At 32.8% G+C, this 17,852-nt stretch overlaps 1 protein-coding gene across 1 annotated transcript in view; it reads left to right on the top strand.

The window, feature by feature from the left end:
* Nucleotides 1-17,806, top strand: part of LOC111050517 (putative sodium-coupled neutral amino acid transporter 10) — a 67,666-nt gene extending 49,860 nt beyond the window's left edge. Inside the window, exons 3-11 of the mRNA XM_039428324.1 lie at nt 3,656-3,773; nt 4,569-4,742; nt 5,593-5,699; nt 7,715-7,836; nt 8,490-8,638; nt 8,969-9,105; nt 9,895-10,140; nt 13,650-13,818; nt 14,570-17,806. Of these exons, the coding sequence (XP_039284258.1) occupies nt 3,656-3,773; nt 4,569-4,742; nt 5,593-5,699; nt 7,715-7,836; nt 8,490-8,638; nt 8,969-9,105; nt 9,895-10,140; nt 13,650-13,818; nt 14,570-16,050 (2,703 nt within the window). The 3' untranslated portion in view covers nt 16,051-17,806. The remainder of the gene's footprint in view (nt 1-3,655; nt 3,774-4,568; nt 4,743-5,592; nt 5,700-7,714; nt 7,837-8,489; nt 8,639-8,968; nt 9,106-9,894; nt 10,141-13,649; nt 13,819-14,569) is intronic.
* Nucleotides 17,807-17,852: the final 46 nt, after the last annotated feature.

The raw sequence follows: 17,852 nt of genomic DNA on the forward strand, positions 1-17,852 counted from the left end.
AGGCAGGTCAGTGATTATTACTGTGTCTTACGAGCAGACGGCTCACCGAGGAGTCGAAAAATAATAGGCAACGTTACAGAGCAGTCCTTTATACAGTACGGGCCAAATTTGGGGGTATTTTCACTGAAACAGTTCGTATAATTGCGCCGAAATCAAGTAAATACACTCACACAAACGCAGGAATAGGAGTGATAAAAGATTGAAGCTTGTCTTCAACGCAAACAACGCAAGAGCCTGGCTTGAAGAAACGATTTTGATTTATCAATATCCGTAAAACTTACTTGCAATTTGAATATATTGTACTTATAATAATGTTCCTACCTTTTCACACCATGACTATCACACACAAAACACAATTTGACCACACTTTGTATTAAAAAACTGTAAAAATTGAAGAGCTCCAAATACCAAGAACAATCACAAGCAAGACAGGCTTGCCAACCGAGATTATGAATATATACCAATGAACTATCTGTGAAATTAATCGAATAGTTGAGTGTTGGTGTTTACAATGATAATTTCCTACTTACATTCTCATCACTTGTTTTTGGAGCTTCACAGAAGGAATGAGGTCCGTCTTCCAATAAATTGGGCATCCACTCGGTGTCTCTGTCACTGTCATAGTCTTCTGAAGAAGCTGAGGTGTCATTCATGGAGTCCTGTAGATATATTGAACAAGAGATTCAAATTTTATACTTTTCATACCATAGAACACAAAAAAATATTAGGAAAAATTAAAACGGTACCGTAGAAAGATTGATTTTGAGAAAAAATGTTTGAACAGTAATCAAGGCAAAAATTCTTTTCAAATGGTCGGTCAGCTTCTATTCCTTCTTAATCCAAATTAATTATGTTCCTGTAAAATTAACAAAAGTATCTGGCATTTTCATAATGATAATGAAATATTTTACTCACAAAGTTTGGTTTGTTGTATGTAAGAGGGTTTTGAGCTTGAGAAATGAATCCTCCCAAACTATCAGTAGCTCTTCTATTTATTTCCGCTTCGAATGATGCAGATTCATCTTCTGATGTATAAGGAACACTCTTTTGGTTGCATTCACTATTATGGCCTGCCATTACAATATCTCTTATTGGAGCCTGTAACAATAAATATACTTTAATTACTACTTGTGTTTAGTTAATTGATGGTGAACTTCACACAGTATCACACCAATAAATAAGTTGCAACAATCAAAAGGCACACCATAATTAAAATTGTGTGGAAACTCTGTTGGGAAATGAAAATAGTTTTAGAAATAATGATTATTCTTTTATTACATGACAGGTTATCTTCATCAGTAGACTCTAAATAAATTGTGTTTGTAAGAAAAGTAATTTTGTGAACATTATTGATATCAAAATCAAAATGATAAGTTTGACTTACAATGAATGCATATTTTAATCCTTCCAAATCAGCAGTTTTTTGTCTCTTTCCGTAGTAGATTCATCTCCTGATGAATTATTCACACATTCAGCTTGTCTTTCAGTAGGTATACTGTAAGCAAAAGACAAAAAATTTCCCATGATTAAACAGGACAAGGTACGGTATCACAATACAGTACTAATAAGAAGCAAGTGATGTTCCTTATTGATTTGTATTGTATTTAGTACGAATAAGAAAATAACTTTGTAAATTGCCTATGGTTCTTCAATCATTCATGTACACAATAAAATTATTAAAATTTGTTATTGTAGCCTATAGATTCGGCTATTTATTATTGTGTTAATTTATTCTTGTTATATATAAATAACAGTGAGTCTAGCTATTGAATTCAAATAAATGTTTTCAACTCTTAAACATTAATAATTGTCATTCATTTACAAAGTAATTGAGTTTATTTCCAACACATAGATTGCTTAGGTAATGTTGCCTAAGCTTGTTCAACTTCAAGCAGTAGGCAAAGTGCTAGACTTTGTAATAATAGCAAAACTTAGTGAAATAAATTAAATCTATCAAATAAATTAAATACGTGAATTATACTTACCATTGTTATTGCTGAAGTTTGTTCATCACTCAAGTTTTTGTTGACTGATGTTAATTCCGTGTAGGTAACTGGAGCTTCAATATTAGATTCAAAACACAATCACTTTTTCCATCATCTCTAAAATCCGATTCTGCCACTTTAATGGCTAAGTTACGTATCTTAATGCCACGGGAATAAAATTCCATAATTCCAATATTTTTATGATAAATAATGTAATTCACTGCTCGTTCAAATTAGAATAATAAATAGTTATTCTGCACGTGTGAAGATTAACCTAGTTTCACAACTTAACCTTACCTTTACAAACAGAACCAAGCCACCAATCAAGCATCGTAACTATAAGAAAATGGGGAAACACAAACACATGTCATTATGCAAGACTATCGGATTTTGAGTTACGATAGTATTGCATTCTACAAGCATGTCTCTCTATTCAAGACTAACCCAACTCAAAATAGGATACTATTGCACCACGTTGATCGATGATATCTCAATCATGCAATAGTATTTTTTCTCAATAACATGTTATATGAGGTTTTGAGTTACGATACTTTTGCACAGAATAGAGTTGAACTTTCTGAATCCGATGGTTCATCTAACTCAAAATAGTTATTTGTGCAACTAGTGCGCAAAGTGTCAGTTTGCTGCACCGAAAGAAACGTTTACGCCCGAGCCGTAGGCGAGGGCGGAATGGTTTCTTGAGTGCAGCAGAGGAACTTTGCGCACGTATTTCACATTAAGTTTTTCCTACAGTTACCATTGAATATGAAAAGTGGGTAATTATGGGTAAAATTGCCTGAAATCCATCAAATGTTTTTCTGTGTAATTTTATTATTGATAAAAACCTTAATCCTAAAATCCTAAAGTCCTCGTTGTCCTTGGTTATAATATACAAAAAATAAATAATAAATAATGAATAATAATTAGCGCGTTGTGCTTCGTTGCATAGTTAGCGCGTTGTGCCACTGTTACCAACTTCATTTTGATTTTGCTGCACTGTTGCTCCATATAACCTACTGAGTATTTTGCGTTGCAATGTTGCAAATCTGGAGTGCAGAAAAATTTTTCCCGCACTAGAGCGGAAAAGTGATTCTTTGCGTTCTGTAATCAGTGCAGCAATGGCCACTTTTCAACGTAACTGTAGGAAAATAGATTTTTTTGAGTTACGATACTCTTGTTCTGGGGGCTATTAAAATTTTGATCTCACCTTGTATATGAATTTCAATATGGAAAATTTAATTTTCTCTAACGTTTTATAGATTAATTTCTGATCCATTATTACGGTTTAGTATGAATTTTTTTCAATTCTTATTGAATTTTGAAATGAATGTATTCTAATTGATGGTTGCGTTTGTATTATTTCATGTATTTTCTGTATTATTGTTTTAAAAATGAAGACCAGCTTATTCACTCTTGAAAATATAGTAACAATGAACCTCTAGCTTGAACGCTCCAAACGAAGCAAATAAGCTAACTCTTCTCTGAAGAATTCTTTGTTGGCGCTTGATTTTGTCATAACCTGAATAACTATAATGATGATAATATTCGTAAGCGACAAAAAGATCATTGATTATAAAAGAAGATCTATGGAATTGAATTGATAAAAGTTTTATTTTGTTTCTATGTCTCTATTGTTAGATTTACTAATACGTTCTATTGTGTTGTTTCAGTGTGGAATAATGCTTTCAATATTAGTTTTATTGATGAGTGGTGTAATGACACGGTTAGCATGTCACTATCTACTGAAATCTGCAATCAATGCTAGAAGAAGGAATTTCGAAATACTCGGTTGGTATTGTATTCAATTGAAACATCTTTACTTGAGTGTTGGGTAAATTTTTCAAGTACAGAAAGGTTTAAGAAATATTAGTGGGCACTTGAAAGAATAATTTACAAAAAGAAAACACTCACATCAAAATTATAAAAAAATCCAAATCATAACTACTTTAACTAGTTTTGTTAAAATTAATAGCTTATAACATACCACAAATGATGATTTACATTAGTTAGTCTATGCTAATAACTCCGGTTTTGATCTTATCTATTTGTAATCTGAAAAAAAATTCAGAATGATTTACGATTTTAGAAAAAGTGTTGCTTTGTCTATAGTTTTGTGTCACTTGCATGGCACACACCATACTATTTTATACTTGATACTGTTTAAAACACATAAACAGTAGATATCAAAATAAAATGAGAGATAACTCAAAATGGATGCATCTAGCTTAGGCCAAAACTACATAGTTTCTATTTCAAGTTTTCAACATTGAATTATCAGAGAAACACACATTCATGTAAATAAGTATGTTTAGAATACGATGTTTCTTCGTCAGTTCAGCTCTTTATATATAGTAAAATTTGAATTTAATAGCAATGAAACTTATAAACAAATTCTGTGTTTTAATGGCTTGAAAAATATTTCATTCCAATGAACTCAGCAATCTTATACAAAAACTGGCGGTAGACATGATGTGTAATTATTGTGTAACCAGTGTAACGCAAATGAAATAAATTAGACTGTATAATATTCATTTCCATTATGTTACATAACATGATGAGTGATTTTCTGCTTTTCTTTTGCAGCATTCCATACGTTTGGTCCAACTGGCAAATTGATTGTGGAGTTGAGCATCATAGGTTTCATGCTGGGAACCTGTATTGCTTATTTTGTAGTGATGGGTGACTTGGGTCCTGCCATTATTGGACCTGTATTCAATATAGATTCCACTCCTTCATTGAGACCAAGCGTTCTAATGGGTAAGCACATTTTATTTTTTATTCTAAGAACAAGTGTCTTTCCTGGAAATGTATCTAGATGAGTAATTTTATTTATTTATTTACAATGCAAATAACACTAATGTAATAACACTGAAAGATGAAATAATAAGGTAGTCCTTGTGCTATTTTTCTTCCAAATTTATAGATGACAAAGTCCAAGATAAGGTCAGAATTTCACTTGTACAATTTTTATAAAATTTTGGTCCAAAATAAACATTAAAACTATATTTTTTGAATTTAGATGGCTTAAATTGATGAATTAATTAGAAATATTCCACTCAATTACCACTTTCAATGAATAATATTGAGTTATTTAAGAAATCTGGAACTATTCAAGAAACACAAACTCGTAAACTTGTAACACATATTTCATTATTATTCATCATCTGGAAGATTATTATATCAGATAGGGTAAGGGTATTAACGTTATTCATCAAGCAATGTTATGAATTACCAATTAAAATCATATATTCACCATTGATCTTATAGTTTCCAGAAATTAGTATGAGACTAGTTACTCTATAAAATATTATTTTTGTTGACTTAATTTAGAATGATTCTCCAAAGATACTGAAGCTTCCATACAATAATCAGCTTTTACGTTATTGAAAAAAAAAACACCTTTGCAATTTCACGTTTCACCCGTGCAACGTGATCATACTTCACTTTTTATAAGATCATACCTTTTTTCATAGTGATTACCGATTTCAAAGTTGGGTTTAATGTTGTTCTTCAGTTGAGTGAATAAATCCAATGAATTTTGACCGTTCATATTGAAAGTTTTGCTCGAATTTTCAATGATTTCATTCCTCATTTTTTCTTTTCACAGGTCTTGGCTTATTAGTAGTACTTCCATTGGGACTATTGAAGAATGTTGATAGTTTGAGTACAATTTGCACTGCTACAATAGCGTTCTATCTATGCCTTGTTCTAAAGGTAACTTTCCCTCAATTATTATTACAGTAGCACTTATTTGGCTGGTATGTATTCATCAATAATGCTAGCAACTTGATCATTGAATTATGGAAGAGCTTATTTTAAAATTATCATTGTAATTATTTAAATGATTGACAAAATTATCAATTTACGTAGCCTATAGTTTTCATTGTATATTTTTCTATATAATGGGCCATATGAATAAAGTTGAGCATTTGCTTATACTTCTAAAATAATATAGAGCATTTGCTTCATTTTCTATGAATAAACGTGAGCAAAACCTTTTGCTCATGCTCATCAAAAAATAGTTTGAGCATTTGCTCAAAAGTAAAAGCTTATGCTCAGAATTTTATGAATAAACTAGAGCATTTGCTCAACTTTTGAAGCAAATGCTTCAAAAAAGGTGAGTCTAGTCTGGGGCAGCTTTTCACCTTTTGCTCATTGTAAAATGGCTCAACTAATTTATGTGAGTAAAAGGAAGCTATACCAGATACGATCACAACCAATAGTTGAGAACTATAAAACTCTTTTTAGATTCAACTATGATATATCACCATTATTCCTACAAAAGAATAAATACAACAGATACCTATCTATATAATAAGAGAGAGTAGAGTTGTGTTTGTTCGCAACAAAACATGTCAACTTGTGCATTGCATACTGGAAAAACGGGAATGATTTAGATCTCCAAATTTTGCACTTAGATTCTAAAAATATCAATTTTGTGCACCTTGAACCCCAAATTTCAATTTTTCTTCTAGATTTTTCAGAATTAATGTTTAAATTTCATTCATGCTACCGTACATGAAGTTCCATACGGCATGGACTACATTTTGTATGCCTTAAGTGTGCTTTTTATGAGCAGTTTATAATGCTGTTACAAGACAATTGATTTCGAACTGAGCCGGTAAAGCACTCGCTTTCGGAGCAATAGTTACTCGGTTCAATTCCCGTCTCTTCCAGATTTTTTCCCTCGAAACTTATTATTATAATTTTTTTACATTATATTTTACATTATTATTTTATTTTCATTACAATTATTGAACTTTCAAACTATCAAATAATTATTTTTAATGTAAAATTTTGCCCACCAGTAAAAATGAAATGGACATAGGCTTCATGCTGTATCCATACTGGTGTCTATACTTGCATATTTAGCGCTAACCTTTCGCTATAAAAACAAATTAAGGCCACAAAGGTGAATCAGCTGATGAAAAATCTTTAAAATACGTGAGCATTTGCTCCAGAGTTCAGGAGCATAAGGTAAGAGTATAAGGTAAAGCTTATTCATATAAAAATGAGCAAATGCTTATGCTTCTACCTAATGCTCATGAGCAAATGCTCTGTTTCTATTCATATCGCCCAATATATTTTTAATATTATGCTCATGAGCATATGCTCTGTTTCTATTCATATCGCCCAATATATTTTTAATATTATGAATGGAGATGAATTGCGTTAAATCCAATTGCATCGAGTGAGCGATAACGCGCCGGTCTAATAATCAAGACAACCCGAGTTCGAATCTCGACCGGGGCTAAAGTTTTTGACCACAACACAATTACATAGATACGGCCACCCCGTCTTTCGGAGGAGATGATAAACCGTCGGTCCCGACTACCTAAATAGTAGTCGTCATCTCTCATCATCATCATCCCTCTCACTCATTACCCACGCACAAGCCTAAGAGCTTATGTGGGCATCTCCCTCAGTATTATTATTATTATTACAGTAGTATAGAAGGATCAGATATAATTCAAATAGAAATCTTCGATTGCATTGATTAAATTTAATCAAGTTCACGCTCCATACGTGCTTTCTGAATCCATTATTTCTCATTGAGACAGCAATACATAATGTCTCATTCACTATTACTCCACAACACTATCATTCCAGCTCTAGTTTTCTAATTCTATACAACGTATGCTCTAGTTTAATTATCTGAACATGTGAATAAAAGACGGTTATCTATTATATTCGCATTCTAGTTCAAAACTGTATTATTTTTGTTACAGGTTATGGCTGAAGCGACCACCCATCTTTTATCTTGGGATTGGGTTGATAAAGTCAACCTATGGAGACCAGCTGGTATTTCTCAGTGTATTCCCATATTTGCAATGGCACTTTCATGTCAAACGTTAGTATTCGCATAAAATCTTTTATGTTAATAAGTTAATAACCATGAAGTAACTAGTGGTAAATAATAACTAGTGGTTATGAGATCGTCATAATGAGCCACACCTGCGCTTTTCAGTGGTGTTTATTGAGATGAGTGGCATTACTGGCTTTGGTTCAAGTTTGTCTAAAATCATTGATGGCTCTGAATGGTGGGATAATCACTTATTCCAATTATTTACTTGAAATTTGTAGTATATCCAACGAATTATTGAACATTTTCAGGTACTCAAACATAGTTTGAAGTTTAATACAGAATTTTGTTAGTTTGAATTTAGAAGTAGCAGGTAACCCGTGCTCCAGAAGGGTCTAATCAAGAACTTGACCTACTGAAATCTTGAAGAATTGAAAATAGGCCTATAACCCCCTATCCCCGGTAAATTAAGAATCTATTTTATGCAAAATTCCAAGTTGATCAGTCTAGTAGTTCAGACGTGATGATGCGTCATTCGTAAATTTCCTATCCCGTTAGTGTATAGGCCCATTATTTCCTTTATTAGATTATAGATTACTTGCTTGATTTATGCAATTTTGAATTTTATTAGTGAAACTATTATTTGAAACTGTTACTATCGTCATTATTCAACAACACTTGTGTTTCCTGTATGTTTACAGACAGCTCTTTGAAGTATTCGACTCTGTTCCTAACACTCCCCTGGATAAAATGAATGCTGTTGTGCGTTCGGCTGTCAATATGTGTACTGCAGTCTACATCTCTGTTGGATTCTTTGGATATATTGCTTACTGCACTCAAAACTTCTCGGGTATATAACAGTTATTCAGATCATTCATCGATTTAATATTCTTCTGAATCATAAATAATTGTAATTCCCAGAACAATCAATTCTTAATATAATTCACAGGTAAAATTTGTAGTTTATTCTTCAATGAACTATTGTCAATCAATATTCAAAGACAATCATCAACGTGCCGATTAGAACAATGTAAAAATATAATAAAGTTATCATAAACATAAAATATATTTTAATAAGCAATTTTATCAATACTGTTAATTTTCTTTGAATCTACGACTTAAGGGAAAGTTTTTTCGAAATAATTATGTCTAGAATTTGATGTTTATCTTTCCTTTTCAGGTAATCTACTTATGAGTTTTTCGCCAACGGTTATGAGTGAAATTGTGAAGCTCGGATTTGTTCTATCAGTAGCAGTTAGTTTTCCTCTAGTCATTTTCCCTTGTCGAGCCAGTCTCCACTCACTGCTTTTCAGAAGAGTGAGTATCAATCTTAGAAATTCTCTGATATTTTTCATTGTATAGGTTTTATTCAAGCTGTCAAGAATAATATTTAAAACTATTGAGACAATTGAGAATATCGTTTTAGTAAGACTTTCAATTATTGAAAGTACCGTTACTCTCCATAATCGGTTTCTGATGAATAACAATAATTATGTTCATCATGTAAGAAGCACTTCAATATAATTCTCAGGTACAGTTAATAGCATGTGATCTGATCTGTTTGTACTTGAGACAACAATAATTGACTATCAGAAGCGATGTCCAAGTTTGATACACCATTTTGCTTTTATTGCGGCCCAGCATATCATGAACAAATGGTTATTAGATTTGAGAAGAATTTACTCTTTCAAAATGCTCAACAATATATTTACTAAACCTTATAGCATTTACACAATTATAATAATATGTAAATAAATATAGAAGTACTCGACAGTTTATTTAAACATGTTTTTTATTTTTTTAGTTGAACACATTCTTTACTTGAACAAATGCGTAATTAAGGTTTCTATATACCATTGGGCCTTCTCATCCACATACACACCGCTCTGTACAAAACTGTTTGAATATTACTATTACAGAATCTATCAAGTATTTCAAATGTTGCTTCACTATTTAATTTGTGTTCTTGACATTAATAGTACATTTCAATTCATCTATCGTAAATTTTATTGGAATTGAAACATCAAACTTATTTACATTTCATCTTACTCATCTACCAATTTTGTATTTCTTCTATTTTTAATTGAAATGTGATTTTTGAATTAGCACGGGCACACCCCGCATCATGAACTGCTGTCTGGAGGAGGGAATTACATTCCGGAGTTGCGCTTCAAATGCCTGACAGTGTGCATTGTGCTGGTGTCTCTTGGCACCGGCCTGCTTATTCCCAGCATTGAGGTCGTTCTGGGTCTAGTCGGCTCCACCATCGGCATTGTCATCTGCATCATATTTCCGGCTCTCACTTTCATCTGTCTCTCCAACAAGAAAAACAACGAGAGGCTGCTGGCACAGGTTGGTGCTAGTTTCTTGTGATTAAAACACTTTGGGATGATTCATTAAATTTTAACAGGTAGCAGCTCAGCTCAAACTGCTGCTGCTGAAGCTTTAATATATCAATCAATATTTTAAAATGTCGAATGGAACTGGCAATTGATATGAGGTGATGATCTCAGCTGAACCATTTGATGAAATTGATATGTTGAATGGAATTGATAATTAATCATTTAATTACTACGTGTAAGTCAGAAGTTGTGCAATGACTCTGGGTGCAGGGTCGATTACAAGTGGCGAGTTTACTAGTTTACGTGTTACAGCACTTGGCTTCAAGGCTATGTTATTCTTACATGAATGGCAGCGCACTGTTTTATTTTTGTCTCTTCTTGTTCTTCTTCTCAGCCTTTTCCCACTCAGGTGTGGTCGGTGTTCTTCCTATTTTCCCATTTCTCCCTAGGTCTTCCTCTCTTACTAGTGCCTTCGACCTCCAAGTGGTTCACCTTTTTTCCCCACATAATCGTCCCTCCTTCTCACCACATGTCCATACCACTGCAGTCTTTTTTCTTGTAGTTTCTTTGATATTTCTGTAACCTTCATTCTGTTTCTTATTAGCCTATTTCATTTCGGATTCTATCTCTTCTAGTTACACCGCAGCTCCACCTCAGCATCTTCATTTCAGGGACCTCTAGTCTATATTCGTGGGCTTTTTTAACCACCTTCAAATGTCATTGTCAAACGATCAATTGTTGCAGCAAAGAAAATTTCACCCCCTACATTGAAGCTGCCATAACAATGGAAGGAAAACTTTTAATAGTTTAATAATACGTCATTTCAGAGAGAATTCAATGCTCTACAAACCTACGATAAGCATCAGTTTTTACGATGCATTGTTGGAGAGTTATACGCCCTGAAAGAGCAAAACATTGGATAGAATCCTGTTATTTTAACAATTACACACCTTCAAGAGCAAATATCTTGGGAACTGTTGAGAATATCGAAAAATTCTACTGAACAAATAGTGTAGATGATTTATCAAGCTTCATTTTTGAATAGTTAGTTATGTCGTTTGAACGCTGTGTCTCAAGATATGAGCGTGGAAGCAAAACGCTGAAAAATGCAACTTTTAAACCACTCTCATCCCCTTAGCACATAAGTTAGGATAATTATGTTCTCCTCCTAACTAGTCTCAACAAAGCTGCAAAGTCAAAAATTGTGTTTAAAAAATTCCCTTCAAATTCCTTTGTCAATTGGCCTATTGTTGCAAAAATGGAGATTTCACACTCAACACTAAAGCTGCTGCAAAAAGTGTAAGGAAATTCGTAAAAGTGTGAAATTATACATCAAATTGTAGAGAATTCAATGCTCTATAAGCTCATAATCAGCATGGATTTTCCTCATCGATTTTTAAAACGTTAAGAGAGAAAAAATAGAAAAAAATGGAGGCAAACTTTTTTTTCAAAAATGTTATATCTTTGAGAGCGAATATTTTCGAAAACTAAAGAAAATATAGAAGTTGTGGGATGAATATTGTAGGAAATTGTGTAAGCTTCAATTTTGTATATAACAGTTATGTCCGTAAGATGCATAGTTTTCGAGTTATATGCTACTAGAAACCAAAAAATAGTACTTTTGATATGTTTACCTCCTTACTACCCTAAACAGAACTGCGGGGTCAAAAATTGTATTCCATACATTTTCCTCTATACCCTTTTTTGAGCATTCATTGCCTGGACTATGTATATTCTATCCAAAGCAAAAACTATTTTTAATCTAGATCTATTTAACGGAACAAAGATACTAAAGGGTTCGATAATATTCGGAATGTCTATTGATTATTCAATATTTTAAATAGAACAATTAATGATATTAAATCTCGCCTGTTCTTCAATGACATAATTGAAAACTGATTGTCAAACACCTCATAGAATAAAATCATACAGGCATGATTATCCATACTGCTTGTAATACATGAATCTGAGGAATTCATTTTGTATGCGTTCGATACTATTGATATATATCTCTTGACAAGGACTTCAAATAACTGCACAATACTCGAGTCTACTTCTCACGAAAGCCAGATACAGCATCTTGATTAAATCATTTTATGTGAAGTGTCTTAACATTTCTTATGATAAAGCCTAGCATCTTATTTGAATTATTTAGGATGTGATGTGAAGTGGATGTGATTACTGTGAGAGTGGATGTGGAGTCTATGTAGACACCCAAATCCTTGATAGTTGGCTGGTAGTTGCCGTAGTTGGTAAGCTCGCCACCCTTCACAATGTAGATTGTGCTGTGAGTTGCAAAATTTAACATTTGTGATGATGGTATTACCTGATTAATTAATATTCTACTTACCGTAGTTATAGTTGTAATTTGAAAATTGGGGTTGTTCAGTGATATCGTTATGAAATGTTATTTATTTTTATAAAAGTCGTCTTGAATATTTTCAATAGTTATCCATAATATTATGATGGAAAGAATCACATGTACGGGATAGGAAATACACGAATGACGGACGCATCATCACGTCTGAACTACTGAACCGATTAACTTGAAATTTTGCATAAAGATTCTGAATTTACGGATAGACATAGGCTTGGGAGTTGCTGGTCTCCTAGTGGGCGCCTCCCTAGGTGGCCGATAGGGGGATGCCTCCTAGATATAGGGGGTACCGGGGAATTGAAACACCCAAAACCAGCTACAAAACTGCTGCCTTGCAGACGGAGATCAGTGGATATCCAAAGGCTAAGGGAAGAAAACCCAGAAAGAAAATTGACTGCTGCCTTGTAGTTTGGAATTGTTTTACCAAAGGCTAGGGAAGGAAACCTGAAAAAACCACCTGGTCCTCCAGGTTGGGGGTTGGGTGATGGGCTGATCCCTCATCCCCGCAAAAACGCAATTGTTGAGAAACAACCAAATGAGCCTCGGACGGATTGGAATAAATGTCAGAACATTGTATAGAGGTGGTGCCTTAAAGGAAGTGTTTCAAATAATGGAGGGATATAAAATATCACTTTTGACCGTGCAAGAATTAAGATGAAATAATAATTATATTTTGTTTCCTGGACATAATGAGATCGCATTTTACAACACCAAATTTTCCCCGGTGCAAAACACGGGTTACCTGCTAGTTTACTATAAATTCACCCTTCATTCCAAGTTACTTCCAAGAAAACATGTGAAATATATTATTTGAAACCCCCATTCGAAATGCTATCGGGCTAAGTACCGTAGTCGTTTTTGCCAAAAAGCCAATTTATCACAATTGAATAATTTCCATTCTTTTTGCATGTAAAATTATTTAGTTTAGTTAAAAATAAATGAAGATAATACCATTATTTTCATAATATTATGTCCTATTAAAACCAATATACTTACTATTGAATGTGTTTTGCAATGAATAATAATAATTCAGAATAAATACAAAAAATCAGTCGATTAGGCAAAATCATGATTCAATTATTGGATGTTTTCAGAATAATAATTAAATTTATAAAATCCACATTTTGATTGTGATTTTACAGATGTTGATTGGAATTGGACTATTCATCATGGTGCTTGGAACTTATTCAAATCTGTTTGCTACCGAAGAAGCTATTACCAAACCGGATGTTGATAAGCAAGGTACTTCTATCGATTTGAACCAGGCAGGTTCTCCACAATTACCCGAGGAAGCTGCAGCTATTATCAAAGGTGAAATTAAGTTTAAATTTATGAATTGATTAAATTATCTTCAATAAACCTAATTCCTTCCCTTATTTAATTATCTTTAATTACCTTGTATATTCTTTTTCTTCATTAGTTAATATTGATAAGTTTATAGATTCTTCAGTGATGAAGCTGCCCTTACGCCGCTGCGATTTCTCATGACTAATCCCTCAATACACAATACCTCACAATAATACTAATCATATTAAATGAAAATTGTAACTTGGGATATTGTTTCAGTTGGTCACTATCCAATGTATGTGTATTAGGTCAGTATTGCAATAAAATTAATAATATAGATAGTAGGCAAACAAACTTTGAGAACATATTATTGAATTCAGAATATATACTTTCTCGGAAAAGAGTTAATGAAATATTGAGGGGGAAAGGAAATCGTTTTGTTTCTCTTATATTATTAATTTGTTTTGTTGATCAAGATAATTGAGAATTTCAATCATAGTTTTCATATTTAATAAACTGCAGCTTTACAGCTTGATAATGTGATTTATGAATTCAGTTTAATTCGCTTAATTAGTCTTTGATAAATCATTGATGAATTTGCTGTAATTCTATCTTCTAAATCATGTCACGATTTAATTCGATAATATATTTTACTGGTGTGGTAAAAAGAAGCAACAAAAAGCATTTATCTGTACTCTAAAGATTGTTTTAGTTACTAATTGAATTTAGTGTGGAGCCTAGATGGTTGAATTAATTTGAATTGTTTCAATTTCAGAGAAAAGTGAAGGTGTAGCTGTGGCTGGCATTCCTGAAATAAAACAACAGGCCAACGATGTTCTGCTACAAATCAAGAAGGTGATTGATGCTGAGGACTCGGACAAGAGGAAAGAGCCACCCGTTCCTGTGGCACCAGGAGATAACATCGTCAAAGATAGTAACGTCAACTCCCCAATATCATCTGCCGTTAAGCAAATGAAAGAGGAAATGGAGAAAGAAAACGAAGATATGAAGCCTACTGAGAAAGGAGAAGGTATCCAAAAAGAGACTAACATTTTGAAAGAGCCTATAAAAAAAAATGATGTGTTGATAAAAGAGGATCAATTGAAAAAATTATATAAAATTGAGGTCAATTCTCCAATTAAATCAGAAACCTTGGAGAAGAGTCCGAATGCTGAGGTGAAAGAAATTAAAAAACCAAAACGTCACAAGGAGGATGTGTTGAAAATAATGGCAAAAGTGGGTAATTCGGATAGAGATCAAGAGAAAAATGTACCTCCTTATGAAAATAACAAGAATAATATTGATAAAGAAGATGAAATATCCAATCCCAAAGTGAATAATATTATAAAACTGGATGATACCGCGAAACAAAATGATGAGAAGTCCATAAAGTTGAGTGATACATTGAAAGTTCCTCGCCAAGAGATTGAATTGAAAACAGCAAGTGATACTGACCTTGGAAACAAAAAACTTGGTGATAATCAAGAGAAGAATGGTGTAGACATTACGCCAGATCTTGAAAAGAATATTATTAAGGGAGTGCCACTTCCTATTGCTGTTCGAAATAACATGAACAAAAATTCTGTTGAACTTGACAAGCCATTTTTGGACATTGAAGCTGATAAACAAAAGATAGGCGGAGTGAGAGATATACTGTCTGAAAAAGAGAAGTTTGTGAAAGAGGAGAGAGAGAAAAGAGATTTGGAAACGGTGGAGAAAGAAGATATGAATAATTTTGAGAAAGATGTTGTTCCTGAGAAACCTGAAGTTGAATCGACCATTGATAAGCAGAATGTTATTGAGAAAGAAAAATCTAACTCAATCAAAGGAGAAGTTGAGAAGCCTGTAGAGCATAAAGATGTAGTTCCGTCGAGTGGCTCACATCTTGGAACAGTTGATAGTGAAGCTAAGTGTTCAAAGGATAGTAAGAATCAGTTCAAGGAAGATGAAAATGGATTACAAGCAAGTATTTTGAAAATGGAGCTGAAAAAGATACCACAAGAATCAGAAAAAGACATGGAGATGCCAGTCACAGACAAGCAAGTTCTGCAAACTTCTGTAGAGCCGCTCATTAAAACCCCCAAATTTATGTCCCCTCCAGAAACTGTTTTGAACGCAGTCGAATTGAAACCAGAAGAACTTATAAGGACCGCCCAAGACGTAAAGCCTATGTCCAGGGATCTGAAATCCGTTAATAACGACCAAGGAAATACGAAAAACACTAGGCAACAAGATAGAATAACAGAAATCACGTAAACACCGACAGTCCCAGAGGAGATTATTTCTATTGAACTCCAGAGGTACAGATTTAATTGACTTGACCGATCTCATCCAAAAGTTACTGGGTAACAACAATTGGGTCATTCATTCATCATGAAACGAGTTAGGGCAAGTATTACGATTCCTATGCGAAACCAAAGACTGATTAGCAAAGGTTTAAAAGTAGTTATGTATACAAATACCAAAATTATACCTCCATGTCTCAAGAATCATCACAACAAATATCGTTTACTTACCCATTCATCACACTCTATTACTGGAGTATTTTTCGTATTATGATTCTAAATTATTGTGATATAATAGCTAGTATGTCTTTCCATTACCTATCTCATCACTACTTGGAGTCTACTATTTTTGTTTCATGTAGTGTTTAAATAAGTAGTTCATGTCAAATATATATTGAATAATATAAATACTTTTTATTACTGCGAGATTGAATAAGTCTTGACCATATCAATGACTTTGCCTTTATTCTGAATAACTTGATTTTTCTTATTAGTATTTTCAATAAATTTATAACACTCCAAAGCTGATAAGTTTCATAGTGCCCATAGTTCTTTTCTTTTTATTTCTGTAGTTTCGTTGAACATTCTAGTGATATTTGACAGTTGGACGAGCCTACTATTCCTATGGATAGCCCAATATTGATCACTTGAATTAATATTGAATGGATTATAATAATAAACATAGAAGTCAAGGGTGATTGAAAAGAAAATACTTCTACATATTTTGTTATGAATTTTAAATTTATACTGCTCATTTGATTGAAAATGGTTTTAAAAATAACGATGGTATAGGCTGTAGTTAAACTTATCATACCGTACGCATATCGAATACTGTCAACTCAAAGTTATAGTTATTTTTTATTCCGAGGTGATTTGAAAAACATCTCTTTTTTATTTTTTAGCTATTCTTATTCATGACTGGGAACTAAACTTTATGGTCCAGTTTCTTGTTTTTCACGAATGCATTACGCATTGTTGATGACCTGGTCCAGTTCTTAGCTTAACACTAGGACTAACTTCTAATCACGAGAAAATTACTTAAGATAAAATTTCTCAATTATCCCTTTTGTGGATGATTGTGCTTAAAAATGTTCACTATCAAATCTTTCATAAAAATTTTTACTTGACAACATCTTCTCATTTATTGTACAAGATAGAAAAGTCAATTTGAGTATGATTTTCCCCTAAAATGCGTGCAATCAAAATCACATAACTGTTGCGTTCCTCAATCATATTGATCGATGTCATGGATTTTATTTATTTAGTTTTATACAAGTCCAATTCGCTAGAAAGTCATCTTCACATTTTGTTCAATATTTGATGAGTTTTGCAAAATAACTGAAGGGATTTAGAGCTATTTTATAAATAAATTTAATGGGATCGTGTACAAACGGATCAAATGGGTAAAACTATATTGTAAATTGATTAATGAATTATTTATAACATATTCTCATGGAATAGGCTAGCTATGGTTAGTTACAATTTGAAAAACATTGTTTGGTACAGCTATGGTTAGTAACAATTTGAAAAACATTGTTTGGTACACTATCTTTTAAAAGCATTCAATTTGATTGTACAAATAAGTAGTAGTAGGTATGCTTCTTGAAATCCATCCAGTAATTTAGTATTGTTGGTTGTTTAAATGATAGCTGATCGTATTTTTTGTGAACATATTTTGAAAATATGCACCATGTACAGAATAACAAATTAAATATATTTTACTGTTATTGGTGTATTTTATTGAAAACGATAGGATTTACATCTCACTTTTCT

Source organism: Nilaparvata lugens, chromosome 5 (genome assembly GCF_014356525.2).
Source record: "Nilaparvata lugens isolate BPH chromosome 5, ASM1435652v1, whole genome shotgun sequence".
Classification (NCBI taxonomy): Eukaryota; Metazoa; Arthropoda; class Insecta; order Hemiptera; family Delphacidae; genus Nilaparvata; species Nilaparvata lugens.